Here is a 17,308-nt window from a genome sequence, read left to right as displayed (position 1 = left end):
GGAGAGTGATCAGAGTCTACTGAGTGACAGTTTCAGGGCCCTGAAGGGAGGATGATGAGGCTGCACCAATGACTAGAGGAGGGAAATGTCTTTCTACCATAAAAAGTCTCTTTCCTAACAGTATGCATATTGCAGGCGCAGTCTTGCTTATAGGATTAATAAGTTGAATGGCTGACTGCACAATGAGTGTGTGCTTTGGAAATTTATTTCCACTAAAGAAAAACACAAGGCTGTTAAACGTCCTTCTGATTTGTGAGTGATGCAAATTAGAAGTCAAGAAGTGTCAAGGGATGTTAATAAAGTGCATTATGCTTTGAATCCAGGGAAGCATTTAAGCACATGTGTAAATCCAAGCTTTCCGTGTATATCTATGTGATACTGCTTTAATGACATAGTCTGCTTTTAGCATGTTGCTGTACTAACACGGAAGCTGTTATACCAATGCAAAAGTACTTGGTTGATACCATTGCTCTCTTTTTACAAGAAAAACAGTTTTCTAGCCAGGACAAAGGGAAAGGACTCCATTTGAAAGCATACTGGTTATACTGGTGTAAAACCCACTGGTAGATCCAGCCTTCCTGGAGCTGGTAGGATTCAAGCACACACTTAGCTCTGCTGAAGTGAGGGTGACCTTAGTCAGGATCATGCACCCCTATCAATAGAAGGTTTGTTTTGAGCAGGTACTGTGTATCTATGTAAATTTATCTATAAATGTATATATGTGCTACTGTACATATATGTGATCACATATACTATAAAACATGCACAGAAACAGAAATTAAAAAGGATGAGATAAAGATGAAAAATATTATTATTATTTATTAACAGTACAAAAAATGTTCTTCCTACACCAGAATGGATCGTCTTGTGCACTCCCTGGGGTGGTGGCACTGTGTACTGGAGACTGCTGCTGTAAGGCCAATGGGAGGATCTTGATGTGACATTCATCTCAGGTCAGGCAGACAATGCCCAGCAAGCAGGGCTGTGGCCATCTGTGTCCAGCTCTGCTATACGCTGTCTCAGACCAGACACAGAGAGAGAATTTCTGTCAAGTGGCTTGGCTTTGTCAGCCAGGAGTGCTACCAGACCTAGTATTTAGCAGTGATGCAAAGCAGCATGCTCACCTCCTTCCTCTGTCTTTTCTATTCTTTCTCCCTCCTCCCCAAATAAATAACACTCTAGCTTTCCTAAGGGGCTTAAGATTTTGATGACAGTAGGTTATAAAAACTCCAGGCCCAGCCTTCCTAATAATCTGCAGGCTGTTTTTTTTCTCTCCTCTCAAACATCGATGGGGGTTATAGCACTTAGGACACAGCAGAACCTGGCCCTGAGGGAGGAATGTAATCAATTCTTGATGTGGAAGGGAAAATGCTCCTGATTCAGAGCAATTCGCAGTTAGTGAGAAGGAAAGGAGCCACATCAGAGATGATGGAAGAAGCTGATGGGATTGAATGAGACACAGCAGGTCTGTTACTTTTCTTAATTTTGCTTTATGAGGCGGTCAACATAAATAAAGTATGAACGGAGAGAAACGTTGTTTAAATGAGAGACCTTTGTGAATATAGCAACAAGCGGCTGAAGAAGTGGAGGGACAATGCAAAGGAGAAAATCTGTCTACAATACAAAAACAGCTCTAGCAGTTAAGTCTGGAAGGCTTAGGAAGGAGGAGGCTCCCTGTGGAGACAGATATTCTTTTTCTTTATTTGCCTTTCTATTCCTGCACACAGAGTCAAGAGAGCAGGGAGAGACTTAGCAATCAGAACTTGAGGTTTTCAGATACCCCTTTTCCTGTGGGATTCCATATTGAAAGAGTGATTAAAAAGCAAATCAGAAAATGAAAGGAGGTCTGGAAACAGATGAGCATATTTGTTCCCAGCACCGAATCTGCAGTTCTCCAGTCCTGGCTGGAGCAGCAGCATAGGCTGACCTCTCCAGGAGGCCTGAGTTGATGCTGAGGTTTGTGACAAATGAATGCTGACTGAGGCAGTGCCTCAGTGAGGGCATGGAGGGACATCTTGGCTTCATAGAAAAGGCAGCTCTACAGAGGCAGAGAAGCATGGATGTCAGTCACAATGAAGAGATGACTTTTGCTGTGTGAGAGCGGAGGCTTCCTTGGATAACCTTCAGCCGTTTGTTATTTAAGTGGAAGCTGTGGGGCAGCTAGAGAATTGAGTATACCTCATAGGAAATGTGGTGCTAGGTAAATATTGATGTGGCACTGAGGAGGAGTCCTCACACAGGTCTTGGGCATTTCCTTGCCAACAAGGACTGGCCAAGGAGAATATAGGGATTTGCAACAGCAGCTCTATGTGAGTTGTCACGTCTGCCATGAAATCACATTGATTTGGTGGGGCAGGTGGATGGGCTATGCAGAGGAACACATTTCTGCCTTTGCTCACTTGCAGAAATATGTAGTTAACCCTTTTGGTGGTTTGTTTTTAAGCCATCAGAACCTGAGTCCATGCTTTAGATTTTGAATGCCTCTTTATGTTGAGTGGCTGAGGTACCAAGGGACTGCAGGAGATGAGACAGAATACAGCTTTCAGCATTTCCATGTAATGTTGCACTGTCTTCAAAATGAAAGAGAGAAGTCTCCAGCTGCAGACCTCCATCATATGTTGTTCTGGTATTTGATTGCTGCTTACCTGATAACTAGATACTCCTTGCCAGAAAGGGATTAGTAGAAAAGCAACGTGTGATCGTATGACTGCAGACGTCAGTACTCTTAGTTCACAAGGGGCAGTGCTCTGGAGCAGTGCTCTGAAACTGTGGTTGCATGCTTAAAGAATTCATACTAACATAAACCTCACTCATCTCATCACTTAAGTGAAATGTCAAGAGAACAGGGAAAAGGTATGTCAGTCTCAAAAATGCAGGAGGATGGGAAAGGAAAGCAGCAGAGGACTGGAGTCTGGAGAAGGTCAGGGTCAGATAGCAGCAAGCAGGCAGGGAGGGCTGGGAATCTGCAGAAGGGAACAAAAGAAAACAGGACACAAAGCCCAGTGCCAGCCTGAGGCATGGTAAACCAGAAGCAGGGATGATATGATTAAGTTGAGATAGCACAGCCTGTCAGTAGCAGAGGGAAGCATTCAGGGAGGCTGACTCCCAGTTCCTTGACTCAGGAAAATATTTGCTCTGGCTTGGTGGGCAGGCAGGTTGGAAGGGAAGCACGACTTGGGTGGTAGTCACAATTCAAAGCCCTTGTTTAATGGGAACTTTTCCAGTTATTTGTCACTGAGTAAACATACTCCTTTTTGTTGTATCATAAACTAGCCTCATATGGAAACAGAAGCTTATGGTTTTTTTTCCTTTAAGAAAATTAGTTTTCCCAGGTGACAGTGTGCAGGATGGAGTAGGGGGGCCAGGGTTTACAGAGTAAAAACACACATTCAGGAACTTCCTTACTCCTATGTAGTTAAAGTATCACCTTACACATGACATTGACTTTGTCTGTGGCCTCTAACCTGTCACAGGCTTTTGTTCCAGACTAAGATTTTTCCAAATTCTAGAGGATTAAGGTCTGGGATATTAATCCAAACATCTGTTTTGAACCCCAGTGTGAAGACTGTACACTTCTGTGCACTTCCGTATGTTTAAGCAATGCTTAAAAAAAAAGGGGGGGGGAACATTAAAAAAAACAAACAACAACAACAAAAAAAAAAAAAGGCAGCAAATTCTAACTGAATATAACAGGAAGAACGCAGCTAGTAAGTGTGAACCTTCAGTTACTGAGGTCTCAAGCTATCAATGTCCTAATCTGTGGTTACAGAACAGGAAGTTATTATTTCTGTTTTAATAATGCCCAGAAGCCTCTATAGGAATCCTCAGTGTAAAGTGCTTGGCACTTTATGAACAGAAGGATATATTTTGCAGTGGTTGTTCCCATGATACTAATTTAAATTTACCTTGCAGGTGCATCCTGCATAATTACCTGCAGATTTTAAGGAACCAATGTCTGAGCCTGTTTTTTATACAGCAGAAAAATTTATTGGCTTTGTCTTGTCTTCCATCCCACTACAAAATATGACCCAGCATTCATCACCTATGGCTTTTTTGGATGTGAGCACATGAAGTTCTTTGAAAGTCAGCTGTATGAAATCTGTGTTGCTGCTAGGTCTGAAGCGAGAGATACAAGCTACTTCGTTCTTTTATAAGCTGAGGTATGTTCTTACTGTGATTAAGTCCTACAGGTCTTTCAGCATCTATTGACTATGTTGGCAGTCCCCAAGAAGCCTGGAAAAGACAACCTCCAGGTATATTTGTGATCATATTTTTAGGTGATTTCTGTAACGTTGAAGTGCATTGAGTGGAAGGGAGGGAGGAGGAAGGGCAAGCTTGCTCTCAAGCTAGTGAGCCAGGAATGCATTGGCTTCCAGGTATGTCAGCTGGGAACCTTTTCCAGTGCTGAGTTTGCATCTGGTGAGACGGATGGCTAGCAGGAAGCATTGCCTGCATCATGACCAAGTCTTTTCCCTGCCTGATGGGCAGAATAAACAGCGAGGCTGCATTTGAGGAGGCAAACTTTGGCTCCAGAGTAAAGCACCATCTCTTCTGAAAGGCTGTGGAGGAGCACGTGATATTCTCTGCAAACCTTCCCTCCATGGCCTGCTTCTGCTCCACTTTCCCCAGCTGCTGTGCATCCCAGCGCTGGCCATGGGGCTGGCTGGGGCCTGGTTTGAGCAGTGAGGCCTGCTGCTCGAGGTAGCTGGGGAGAGGCTGCAGGAGTGGTGTAGTGTTGCTGAGGGTCTGATATTTTGAGGTCCCACTCTGACTTCACTGTGGTATTGAGCTCTGAGTTGTGCTTCTGGCTTTCTGCAAATGCTGCTCTCTGAAAGCCTTCCCTGGGGGCACAGGGGTTGGTAAACAGGTGTGCATCACCCTGGAGTCAGCACAGGCAGAACAAATGGGAAATCCACCTTCTTGTACAACTGCATTTTGTTTGCACTTTGTTGCTGAAGAAATGTTCTGGTTTCTTGAAACTGAGAAGTTGTGGGTTTATAGGAGTTGGCCCTAGCAAGAGTTGCAGATACATGATCTCTACTTGCATCTTCCTAGTTAGTAGTCCTACGAAAATAATTAGATTTTTGTGTGCCCCTAAACCTAACACAGGATCTCCTTCTCAGCAAGGAGCACGTGGTTTATAACTGCATGTCCCAAGGTTTTTTAGGCTGCTGGGGTGGAACAGAGAGGATAAAAAGTGGTGAACTTCAAAATTTAAAAGCAGCTGTGTAAATGAACATGTATTATGGTCCTCTCTGGTGGAGGGGAGGTGTCCTCAAATAAAGGTGCCAGTGACTGAAGTGTTGATTTATTTCATTCTTACTGTCTCTAAAGTGATGAGACTTCCTTTGCCTCCCTGTTTGGGGTGAGCACAGCAGAGAAACCATGTCTGACTGGGCAGCTTGTGAAGCTGCTAGAAATGCATGTGCACACTTTACTATGGAGAGCACTACCCTCCCAGGGAGGCTGGTACAGCCCAAAGGAAGCAGGCATGGAAAAAGAGCCTGAATACCATCCCCTAGAGCCCCTGGCACCAGCCTCCTTGGCTAGATTCCGGTTTTGGAGCTCTTCTAGCTGGGCTGCAGCAAGAGCCCCAGCTCCATGCCTGGTGGAGCATTGTGCCATGGCCTTGTCACCCTTTCCCAAGTGGGTGAAGCAGCAGGAGCTTCGTTCTGCACATGGGAAGCAGCACTGAACACTTCTAGGGCAATGGGCTTCCTAATGGCTATTCTCCCTCCTCTTCAGGAAGAGGCTGTAGCTGCTGAAAGCAATTTCACAGCCCCATCCTGTAGCTGCCTTAGCACATGTGGGATGGGGATGAATCACTGGAAGGTTCTGTGCTGAAATGAATGTTCTTGCATGAAAGAACTACAGGTTGTCTGTAAATGCTGTGCTGAGCTGTCTGGATTTCCAAATGATCTTTTTTTCTTTTTTTTTTTTTTCTCTTTTACATTCATACTTTGAAAAAAATCAATTTCTGAACAAAGCAGAAAACAATTTCCTCATGAGACTTGTTCAAAAGTGAGAGGTCCATTTTCCAGAGGCATATGTGTGTTTTGCATATAAATGCAGGGGTTGACATGAAAACTTTCAGCATCTCATTAGATGGGTCACTTGCATGTTGACCTTTACTTAATTTAGTTTTTCTAAATGTCCTGATCATTTTCATGAAAAACATACTGGCTATTTTCCCTTCGTCAAACACAAAATCTCTCCCTTTACAAAGGGAGGGTCCTGGCATCAAGTATACCTCATGATGAAAAGGAGCAAGCTGCTTGCAGGTGATGGTATTTGTGAACAGCATGCGCCAGAACTGACCAGAAGCCCTGGAGAGAAAGATGTGAAGACGGATTGCATCAGCAAGGGTTCCCTGTGTGGAGTCCTCCCCATGGGGCCATCCCAATCAGCTTTCTGGGATTTAGCAATGGAGGTCACTCTGCTAGTAATGGAAGTTGTGCTGACGTAATTACAAAGCAGCACAGATAGATTTATGTCAGAAAAATGTGCACAGCTGCGCCTACAACCAGAAGTGTACAGCTCAGTGATCTACCAGAAGCCTGTATTAGGGATGATGCATCAAGTCAGTGTGTTGACGGTTGTCTCTGACCTGCTAGGTATGCTCAGTGTCAGCTGGACTGCCAGGAGCAGCGAATCTGCTCTGATTGAGTACGGTAAAATGTTAATAGAAAACTGCGGTGGATGATTGCCATGGAAGCTGCTGGAGCAGGAATTCCCCTGAGAAGGGACAAGCGTGTTCAGTCCCACAGTCAAATGAATAATGGGCAAAGTATTACACGAGCCCACACTGGTGCTGTTTCAGCATGTCTCTGCTGCTTTAAAGTGTTTTTTGTTGTTGTTGTTTGTGGGTTTGTTTTTTTTTTTTATTATTATTATTATTAACAGTTTTAAACATAAGATCCTGTACCAGTGTTCGGGAGGTTCTGTTGGATGTTGATGATGCTGATTGGTAGGTTGTAGGATCTCACCACAGAAATAAAGTAAGTGTATAATTAAAGGTGTCAGCCTTACCTGCACTGGGCTTTTTAGTCTTTCTATTTCACTTCCCACAGCTTGAGGGCTTAAAAAATGATGGTAAACAAAGAAATACCCTTAATTAAATGTTTTTTCATTGTGGCTTAAATCCGCAACAAGCTTCACTTCCGTGGAAGGCTGCCACAACATGTCTCACATGTGCTCATTTTCCGATCTGCTGTTGTTGGCACAGCGTACATTCAGGCAATGGGAAGGGCACGAGAACTGTCTGCCTGTTCCCCTGAAGATGCCCAGAACTTGAACAGCTTTCATGCAGTGTCCTCTCCCACGCAGCAACCTGCTGAGTGACAGCCAAAGCCCTCCACCATCCCACTTGACAGCCCAGTCCTGTTCTTGCTGCCCCACTGAAAGCTGATTTGGGCTGCCCCAGGCCACCCTCCTGGCTGGCACTGCCATCCTGGGCCACCATCACATGGAGCAGGAGCCCTTCTCGTGCCAGGGGGAGCAGGGACATGGCTTTGCCTGACCCACTCTAGGTTGGCATGCTAGGCTTTGCTTTTGCTCTAACACTGGTTTTTGCTCTAACACTGAAGAAAATGAGGTGGGAACCTGGATGGAGTATGTAGCAGCTTGCATTGCAGGAAATGCTTTGCTGAATTTTACCACTTAGTGTAAATGTTACTGTTTGGTTTGTTGAATAAACACATTCTTTATTTAACTTGTCGTAACTCAGTGCTGTCTGAGGGGGAGGCCAGGGAGTGCAGCTGTCCTCTCCACCAGAGTCAGCACGGAGCTGCTGTGTGCAGCTGTTCAGGGCCAGGCGAACCTGGGCAGTCCTTTCTCACTTGTCCTTGGACCATTTTAGACTTAGCTCTGCATTCTCACGGTGGATAGAAGTTGGCATACAATGCATGGATCGCTTTACTGCTATGGGGAAAATAATCGTTTTTAACGCTGGAGAGAGAAGAGAAAGTGCCCTTCCACTGAAGCTGTTTGACACAGTTCTTGTGCCTATGGTTATTACAGGCAGACACGAAGGCATTGGCAAATGCTTGCTCATGGAGCTTGGAGTAATGCAGTCAAATCATGCTTTGCTAAATAGTTTGGAATAAACTTGACTGAAAACAAATGCAAAGCAAAAAAGTGTGTGCTACTGAATGCCAAGACAAGGTATAAAGTAAGTCTGGTGGAAGTGCTGTAGCAAAAAATCATACAGAAAAAAATCATCCAGAAGCACAGGCTTCTGAGAGTCTAGCAGACCCATCTTCGGAAAGATGATGTCCAATTTTTTCATTCTCATATAAGAAAGGCCCTGTAGTCTCTGTGGTTTTTTCCTTTGCATTCTCCTAGTGTGTCTCTGGGCTCCAAGCAACTCCACAGCATGGCTCAAGTTTTGGTAATTGATACAGAATTCTCTTGCTAGGTTGTTCTAAGGGGAAGTAAGACTCACCCACCAAAATAACAAATGTGAACATCCTACATGCTGCAAAATACTGGTCAGAACCACAGCTGCTATAAATTAAGGTGACTCCTTTGGCTTGACAAAGTGGAGTTGTTATTGAAGACCTGGTTGCTGGTTTTTAATAAGATGAATGAAATCCATACATCATAATACACTGCATTAAAGACCTGGATACTTTGCTGCCAAGGTTCTGCAGGAGGGCAGTATCCAAAATAAACTGGAATAAAATGCAGAAGAGAACTGTTATATGCTCTCACTTCAAGCTGTCTTGACAGGTTTGTCATAAGGCTGTCAGATTGGCTATGGTTTGAGAATGGTCTGATGTACATTTCTTCCAGGCCATTAAGAACAGAGCTGATATGAAAACTGATTTTTCTGGCAAGCCAGATAAGCTCCAGTGCTTCCAAAACTTATGTGAGAGAACTTAGCATGAAACAGAAATTCTGAAAAATTAAGTTGGGAAATAATAAAACATTATTTTTGATTTTTGTTGTTCTTTTACCACCACCACCCTCCCAGCTCTTTATATTGCTCTGTACTCTTTGAGAAAGCTGAAAATTTGTTTAAGCTGTCTGCCATATTTCATCAATTGACACTTTCCGTGAACACATCATGATATTTTTTTATGAATGTTTGTTTTCTGACAGCAAATCTCCATCAGCATTTTTTGACTTTCTCTAAATAAGACCCCAGAATCACGTTTTGTACTTTGGGAGAAGTAACTTCACAGGAATATAAAACAGTCTCTTCTTGCTTGGACTTAGGATGAAGGAATTAATTTGCTTTTCAAGCCCTGCTCTTTGAAAGCTTTGCCATATGTCAGAGGAGAAAATACTTCCCAATTGCCAGAAAATAACAGATTCTGGTTAGACTTGTTCATTAGGTATGTGTCTGTTTATAATGCACCTAAATGTGCTATCTTTGTACTCAACTATAAATTGGTAGGTTTTTGCTCAAAAAGGACAATAATATGACTTCTAAATCACTAGTTTCATAAACTGATGCTTTCACTGCTAATGTGCATGATTCAGGAGTCCTGGGGTCTGCCCAGTTGCTAATGAAGTTAAATTAATGTGAAAGTCAAGCCTGGATTAGCTCTGTACAAGATTTGTTTCCAGACTGTACGATATGGATTGGCATACATATGGTAATACCTCAGCCTGTTAAGGTAACAGGATATTTTGTCATGAACCTCAGTGACACCTGGTATGAGAGCACTAAGTCTTTTGCACAGCAGAGCAAAAAGAGATTTTTTTTCCACAGCCTTTTTTTTTTCCCTCACACATCTGATTCACCCTGCCCCAAATGGCAATGCTTCTGACCTCTTTAAGATTTGTATGTTATGTTGTGAGCACTGATGGATTAAAGTAGGTTTTGAAACTTTCCATCTTTTATTCTGAGCCTATGAACTCTGAGCTACTAAATATCAGACCAGTAATGAGAACAGGAAAGATGGCAAGGGATAAATTAACCTATTAAAAATGTGCATTCAAATTACTTAGTCCTGCAAACCAGACAAGTAAAGAAATGATCAGTTCATTTGAAGTTCTTATTTTTTTCTAAAGTCCCAGTCAATGAGGAAGGCCAGAAACACTGCTGAGGCTGGAGCAGTGGGAAAAATACGGATGGCAGGGGCTCGTCCAAGAGAAACACCGGTGGTTCAGGGAGGATGGGGGGAGCTGCCTGAAGGAGGGTCACACAGATGCTTCATTTTATTTTATTTTTTCCTCCTTTTTTTTTTTTTTTTTTTTTTTTTTTTTTTATTCTGTAACGTGTATGTTTGCTGAGAAGTTGGCTTCTAGCAAGACTGCTGCGCCTTGCCCTGAGCTGAGCTGAGCTGAGCCAAAACGCTCCCTGCAATGCACACAGTCTGAGGGCGAGGTGCCAGCCTCTTCTCCACAGTCACACCTCCGGGATGGAGGCTTAAATGGCTTTGCTTGCTCAGCATTTTCATTTATTTTGAGTCTCTCCTGATGATTTAAATAGCCACAGCCCTGCTGGTTGGCTTTGACACAGACATTACTTCTGAGTGCAAAACAGAAAGTGGAACCAATCTGGTCAAAATGGGATCTAGTAACAGTGGTGACTTGCAAAGTGGCTGCTGCTGATTGTACATGCAAGTTTTTACTGGTGGTCAAAGTGAGGAGGAAGAAAGAAAGCATGTGTGCACACATTGCATCGTCATGGAGGAAGATGTGCTTTCACGTGCTTTTATTTTTCATTACCCCTGATGTGGTCCAGCATTTGGTATTTATGATCTTTGAAGGTGCCTTTCAACGGAACTGTTCACTATTCTATTCTATTTTGTTGAGTTTCCCTTTAGGAAAATAATAATAATAATTTATATATATATATACATGTATCTTGTGGAAAACAGAAAATAGAGGGTTCCATTTAGAGGTAGTTACTAGGCTTTTTACTCTACTGGTAGGGGGAGGGTTGGACTAGATGATGTTGGAGGCCTTTTCCAACCTTAATGATTCTGTGATTCTAAGATCATGTTATTTCCCATGCTCTGCCAAACATGATTTAAAGTAGTCCCCGAGTGCTAGTGCTGGCAGGAGTGCTGCCCAACCAGAGGTTACTCCGTAAAGCTCTGATCCCACCTGGGTATGCACAGACCACTCAGTCTTGCTGCATGCTTGGACATTCAAGAGCAGTTTTGTACTCTGACTCTATGACTGATATTGGAAATTAAGATTGATTTTTAAAGCAAAAACCACGACACAAATAAATATATACTCCATATAGAAACTCTAAGGAAGGAAAGAGAGAAAACTCTAAATCTGATATACAGTCATAACTATATATTCATTCTGAATGTCTGAAAAATCCTGTAGATTTTTTTTCAGTTGATTGAGGTCCCATTCGTTAAAAGAAAATGGAAGACTTGTCAAAGCCACTATTTTATTTGACTGAATAAGGCTTTGAAAGGTAAACAGTGTATATATAGAACTGCGAGCTTATTTCATATCAATGTTTTCTGGTTAGTTGTCATGTAAGTCCATGTAGAAGTCCTTAAAAAGTGTGAATTCACTATTTAGGTTTTTTACTCAGTTTCTTCTCTATATGGGTTATATTTATGTACTTAGATGATCATATTTAAATAATTGATTTTAGACTAGTCATTAACTATGCAAAACCCAATTCATGTTAAAAATTCAGTTCTCTTCCTATAAAAACTCAATGTCACTCTTGTTTTTTATTGCATATCAGTAAATTATGAATCAAGTGTGCTCACTTGGCCAATAAAGGCTGTTTTTTAAGACAATAAGATTATACAGTGGTTTTCAGGATTATATTTAGTCAACAATTAGGTTGATGACTGAGTCAGAAAGTGATTCAGCTCGCTTCTAGAGCTGTGTGGGTTCTGCAAGGCAAAAGGGATACCAATATTGCATATTTATTTCCAGAGGGAGAGCAGATAGGAGATGCTCTGTGCAGATTGGAGCAGATCTGCTGGGTAAGAAAGAAAGTGTCTTATCCAGCCTACCTGGCAGTTTTCCATAATCACTTTTCAAGGTAAACTTGTGCCACTGCTGAAAATTTCATAGTGTACTAAATTAGGTTTTTGTGCTTCTGACTGCTTTTGACTTCCTAAAGGTGAAATCCAGCGCAGACCTATTGTCTGCATGGACCTATCTCAAGACCAACATATTTCACTTCGTAAGACCTAATGCTTTATGAACACGTTTTGGTTGCAATAGGCCAGACTTGCAATGTTACCCCCGACTTCCAGCTTCTGCTTCTAAAGACAAGAATTTAAAAGCTACCTCTTTTTACTACTGGGAAGATTGCCTGGGCACTGGAGGTGAATTCAACAGCTACTCAAGGGCTTCATATATAACTAGGAATACATCCTGTGCAGTGTGCTGTTATCAGAAAGCTGTATCTGTTGTAGAATGTCAAAACTTGATTAAGTTGTGGGGAAGGAGGGAGTGATGTACTATAAGTCATTCATGCACAATCATTTGTAGAGCATTTTATGTCAGCTATAACAGTCTAGAGTGTGCTAGCAGAATATAAATCTCCTGATCAAAAGAAAAGAACTCTTTGTAACAGGCTTTATTATTGCAATAGCAGTTCAGGTTAAGTAAGTATATTTATTCTAGCCCCATAGTTTTCAGTTGATACTGAAAACCTTTTATCATTTAAGCTGAAATTTCTGCTCTGCCTTTACCAGACCATGATTTGTGTGGAATTCTTATTCTTGTGCTTTCAGCTGAACTGTCTCACTTCCAATTTCTCAGTCTCACATATTTAAAGTTACCTTTCCCATTTTAATTTATGTCTTTCCCCACTGTATTTGGAAAAAACATCTTTTTTTTTTTTTTCTTTTTTTTTTCCATTCCCTGCAATCTGAAGGTTTATTTCTTTAATGTCTTGCTGTACTTCCAGTAGCTTGAGTTCACTAGACTGTAGCCAAGTAGAGCAATAGGCTTAGAGCAAGTCCAACCACAGAATTGGTGTAGTTCCTAAGCGTTACTGTTCTGTGCAATGTTTCTGCGAGATGTAGTTGTTGCTGTAACTTCGGATGTGAACTGAAATTGGGCGTACAGAAGAACGTGACCTAACCAACACATTAGAGGGTCTTTGCAGCTCCAGATCACAGAATGGGAAACTTCTTGCTCTGATTCAGCTGGGAGAGCAGATGCTGAGACCCAATCAGCCACCTGGTGCTAGGAAGACTCCTTCCTGTTCGGCAGAACTTCAAACAATAAATTGTGCTTTCTGCTTTTCATCAGGAAGAACACTGTTCAGAAAGTCCTAAGACTGAAGGGAATCTGTTAAACTAAGGCACAATATTTATGGTATCCAACTCTTAGCGTCATGAGCATTACCCCCAGCTGCCTTCTGCAGAGGGACATAAGGCTGCTTGCTCTTAGCACTGCCCTGTCCATTATGCCTGCCCGTGCTGCCCCTCTCAGGTGCATCAATTTTGTGTGTTTGGCAGTGGCACAGCTTCTACAGGAGAAGAGGGAATGTCCCTGTCCCTGCAGCCCTTACCTTGTGACTCAAGCACTGCCATGGGGAGCATGAAAAACATTACTTTTAAAATGGAGCTTAATAAGCTCATGGAAGGGAGTAGAGGAGAGAAGGTTGTGATGACTGGTGTCTGCGTCCCTGCTATTGCAGGCGTGATGTTCTTAATTCGACTTAATGTAATCTAGTGTCTGTCTGGACAACCTTGTTACGCTGATACAGGGCTGCCAACCCTTAGTGCGTCCTTCCCACCCACACTGTCTTAAGGACTAAAATAAATACTTGAAACCTGCCACAAGGTGCAAGATCTCTTAAAAGCCAGGGTAATGACAGCATGGGACTGCAAGGCTTATTACATTCTGTGAGGAAGAAAACCAGGCTGTGCACTGTAATGCTTAAAAATATTCCACGTGATATGGGGTAGTGAAACTAGCCATGTAGAGGAAGACAGAGACTATAGAGGGGAAGTTTCCTGATGAGATCTGTCAGACAATGGATACATTTCCAAAGCAATTAGCTGCCATGCCATCACTTTGGCCTGGTTTTCAAAATGTCCCAACTGAGTAGTCATTGCTTTCTGTTGTGTCTACACAGATTAATTTTCTAATGGTATCCAAAGTAGTATATTGACCTGAAGTAGTCACGTCTGAGCTCCGTGTGTTTCCACTGCAACTGTGGCAAGGGAATTAATTCAGATCTGCATGTGCTAACTCATGTCAGATACTCACATTAGCCCTGCTTTAAATTGCTGGTGCAGTTTGAACATGCCTTGTGATGATCAGAAGTGAGCTTATCTTCCTTTCCTACTTTTGTCCTAGGTCCAACACGGAAAATGCCCTTGACTGCCAGTGCCATGGACTTTTTTCAACTCTTTGTCCCTGACAACGTGCTAAAGAACATGGTGGTCCAAACCAACATGTATGCCAAGAAGTACCAGGAGAGGTTCGGTAGTGACGATACCTGGATTGATGTCACCTTGACAGAAATGAAGGCCTTCCTAGGCTATATGATATCGACCAGCATCCACCACTGTGAGTCCGTTCTCAGCATCTGGAGCAGCGGCTTCTACAGCAACAAGAGCATTGCACTTATCATGACACAATCACGATTTGAAAAGATCCTGAAGTACTTCCACATTGTGGCCTTCCGCTCGAGCCAGACAACGCATGGCCTCTACAAAATCCAGCCTTTCCTGGACTCTCTGCAGAATGGCTTTGACTCTGCTTTTAGACCTTCACAAGCCCAGGTAAGAGTTAACCTGTTGGAAGGGAAGATGTAACTACAGCCTACATGCTCTAGGTTGTCTTGCTATGACTGAAAATGCAGAGCATAACTGCCTGTGGAAAGAGCCAGGGACTCACTGGGGGTTGTTAGGGGTGACCAGCCTAGACCTTAGTGGAAGGTGCTTGCCATTATGGTCCAGGCCTTCCTGGGAAGCAGCAGCACAGCTACCCACTCTCCCCACTAGTGGGAAAAGGCAAAATAAGCAGAGGGCAGGTGCCTTTGCTTGCTGCAGTTGTCAGCCTGTGCCTTGTGCCAGTCTTTTCTTTGATGATGGGTGATGCTCCCATGGAAGAACTTACTGCTGTATGTGTATACAACCAAAGTGTCAGTGAACTGGAAATATTTCTAAACTATTATTTCTAAACTATAAAGTAAATGACGTCAGTGAATTTTCATTTCCAGGTACTACTAGGGGCATAACAGAAAGACATTCTGTAGGGAGACTGCTCTGGAGACTGGGCAAACAATGTAAGAAACTAAATATAGAAACTTAGGAAGCTAGAGGTCGTCTGACTACAGCTGTACAGCTGAAAAGAACTTTGTTCCAGTACAAATGAAATCCTTTTGGAATTGCTGGTCATGTTTGAAAGTCTGGAAAGAAAAAGGAATAAATGTGAAATATGTTGCTGCTTGAAATAACTTTTCAGTCAACTCTCTGTTTTCAGGATATAAACTGATCTCACACAGGCATTGGGAAAAGGTGTAATATGCACCTTCCTCTTTCCCCTCCTGTTTTCCCATTGAAGCATAACCTTTTCTCACTGCACAAAATAAATGGAGACATAGATACGTCATATCCATGGAGGTATGCCTAAAAATACGATTGGGAGTGACCAGGGAGTAATTTGAGTTTTTCTGTCTATTTTACAGACGATAAAAAAGCATACCTGTATAATCCAGGACAACTCATCTGTCTAAAAAGCAATTAAGGTAGACATGGGAGAAGGGAAGCAGGAGTGTTCTCACTAAACCGTGCTAGCTAGATGCCTTTCCATCAAGACAGAACAGGCTGTTAGGAGCATGGTATTATTGAGACCAAGCTCCCATTAAGATATGAAATCTAATCCTTATCCCCTGACTTCAATGGGCACAAGATAAAGGGTTCAGAAATGTGATCACTGTGTCTAATGTAGATGCTTATAATGGTGTGCTGTGGGACATACTGAGAGTGCAAATCCATTAGAGGAAAAAATTTGATTTGCATGTATATCCCTTCTCCCTTTCCCAAACGAGGTCTGAAAACTGAATTGATGAAATCCACAGTGTCCTGTTTGCAGTGATAAAACCTCTAAATTTCCACAAGCGAAGCATATGCTTGTGCTAAGCTTGGTAAGGAGATTCTACTTTAAGAAAAAAAAAGGAGGAAAAAGTGACAGCCCAATTCTCTTCCTCCCCCCTTCACTTCTGTGCCCCCTTTTCAGTGTTTACGTCAGTGATTTCTATACAGCATGTGTCAGTGGTATTGAGCGGAACAAAAAGCACTAAAATACTGCTTCAAAAATAACCGAGAGAAAGAAAAAGGTTTTGAATCTGTTGTTAAAAATAGTCTGGCGTAGCTTCAGTATCCTACTGAGGGACATTCCAGTCCTCCTCCCAGAAGGAGCCTTGTGCCTAACGCCCTTCTGGGTGCCATCAGGCAGAGCTGCACACTACTAGTCTCAAGGGACACGGACCCCATCTGCTCAAAACAGCAGGAGAGACCTCTCCCTGGAAATTGTCTTGAGTACAGATTAGCAGACTGCGGTAAACATCAATCCCAGGTTGTCAGAGTCAGTGAGGCTAGAAATAACAACCCAGTTGCATGGAAACAAAGGGAAGAAGCAAGAGGAAAGAACAATTCAGATGGGCTTTTGAGTGTGCTTGCAGTTTAGCAAGAGGGGCCCAGGTTTCTGTAGTCAGCAATACCTGCAATCCCAAGTTCAAAATGCATTTGTTGCTTGATTTACACCTGTATTTTAAACATAAGACTTTTGGCATCCAGATGGTTTGTGCCTGAGCCACAATCTATACTCAAACTTCAGGCCAATGTCCTGTAAATGGCATCAAGCAGAGGAATGATGTGGGCTGTTCAATGCTGACAGGCTGTTTGGGCTCGTAGATGGTCTTGGTACTGCCTTTCTTCCATTGGCAATGTGCACTTGCAGAACATGGGTTAGGAGGCTGCCAGATTAACTCATTCCTATGGACAGAACCAACAGTCCTGGAATCAGGCAGGCTGTGCATCACCTGCCTTCTTAGTTATTTCTTCTGTAGCTTTGCTCTTTTCCTTTTGGAGACCTAGAAAAGACTCTTTAAATTGAGCTTCAGTCTCAGAATTTTTTTTCCCCTCACGTGCAATCCCCCAAAAGTGCGCATGCAAAAATGACACTGCGCTTTTTATGAAAGCAGATTGAGGGGAGGGAGAGAACGAAGCCAATATACCAAAACAAAGAGAAGATCTAGTGAGTTATAATTATTTTGCTAAATATACTGAGCAAACAGAAGGAAATAATTACTTTCTAGTCTTTGAAGGCACTGAAAGTCCAGAACATGTAATTGTGTATCATCAGTGCAAGCTTCAATTTCAGAAATAACAGAAGTGGTATT

The 17,308-nt window shown here is 42.6% G+C and overlaps 1 protein-coding gene across 1 annotated transcript in view; it reads left to right on the top strand.

Annotated features, from left to right (window-relative positions):
* PGBD5 (piggyBac transposable element derived 5) overlaps window positions 1-17,308 on the top strand; it is a 69,201-nt gene that overhangs the window by 13,790 nt on the left and 38,103 nt on the right. Inside the window, exon 2 of the mRNA XM_032183594.1 lies at window positions 14,257-14,684. Coding sequence (XP_032039485.1) covers window positions 14,257-14,684 — 428 coding nt within the window. The remainder of the gene's footprint in view (window positions 1-14,256; window positions 14,685-17,308) is intronic.

The sequence above is a fragment of the Aythya fuligula genome, chromosome 3 (assembly GCF_009819795.1).
Source record: "Aythya fuligula isolate bAytFul2 chromosome 3, bAytFul2.pri, whole genome shotgun sequence".
Lineage (NCBI taxonomy): Eukaryota > Metazoa > Chordata > Aves > Anseriformes > Anatidae > Aythya > Aythya fuligula.
This window is presented reverse-complemented; position numbering and strand designations above follow the sequence as displayed.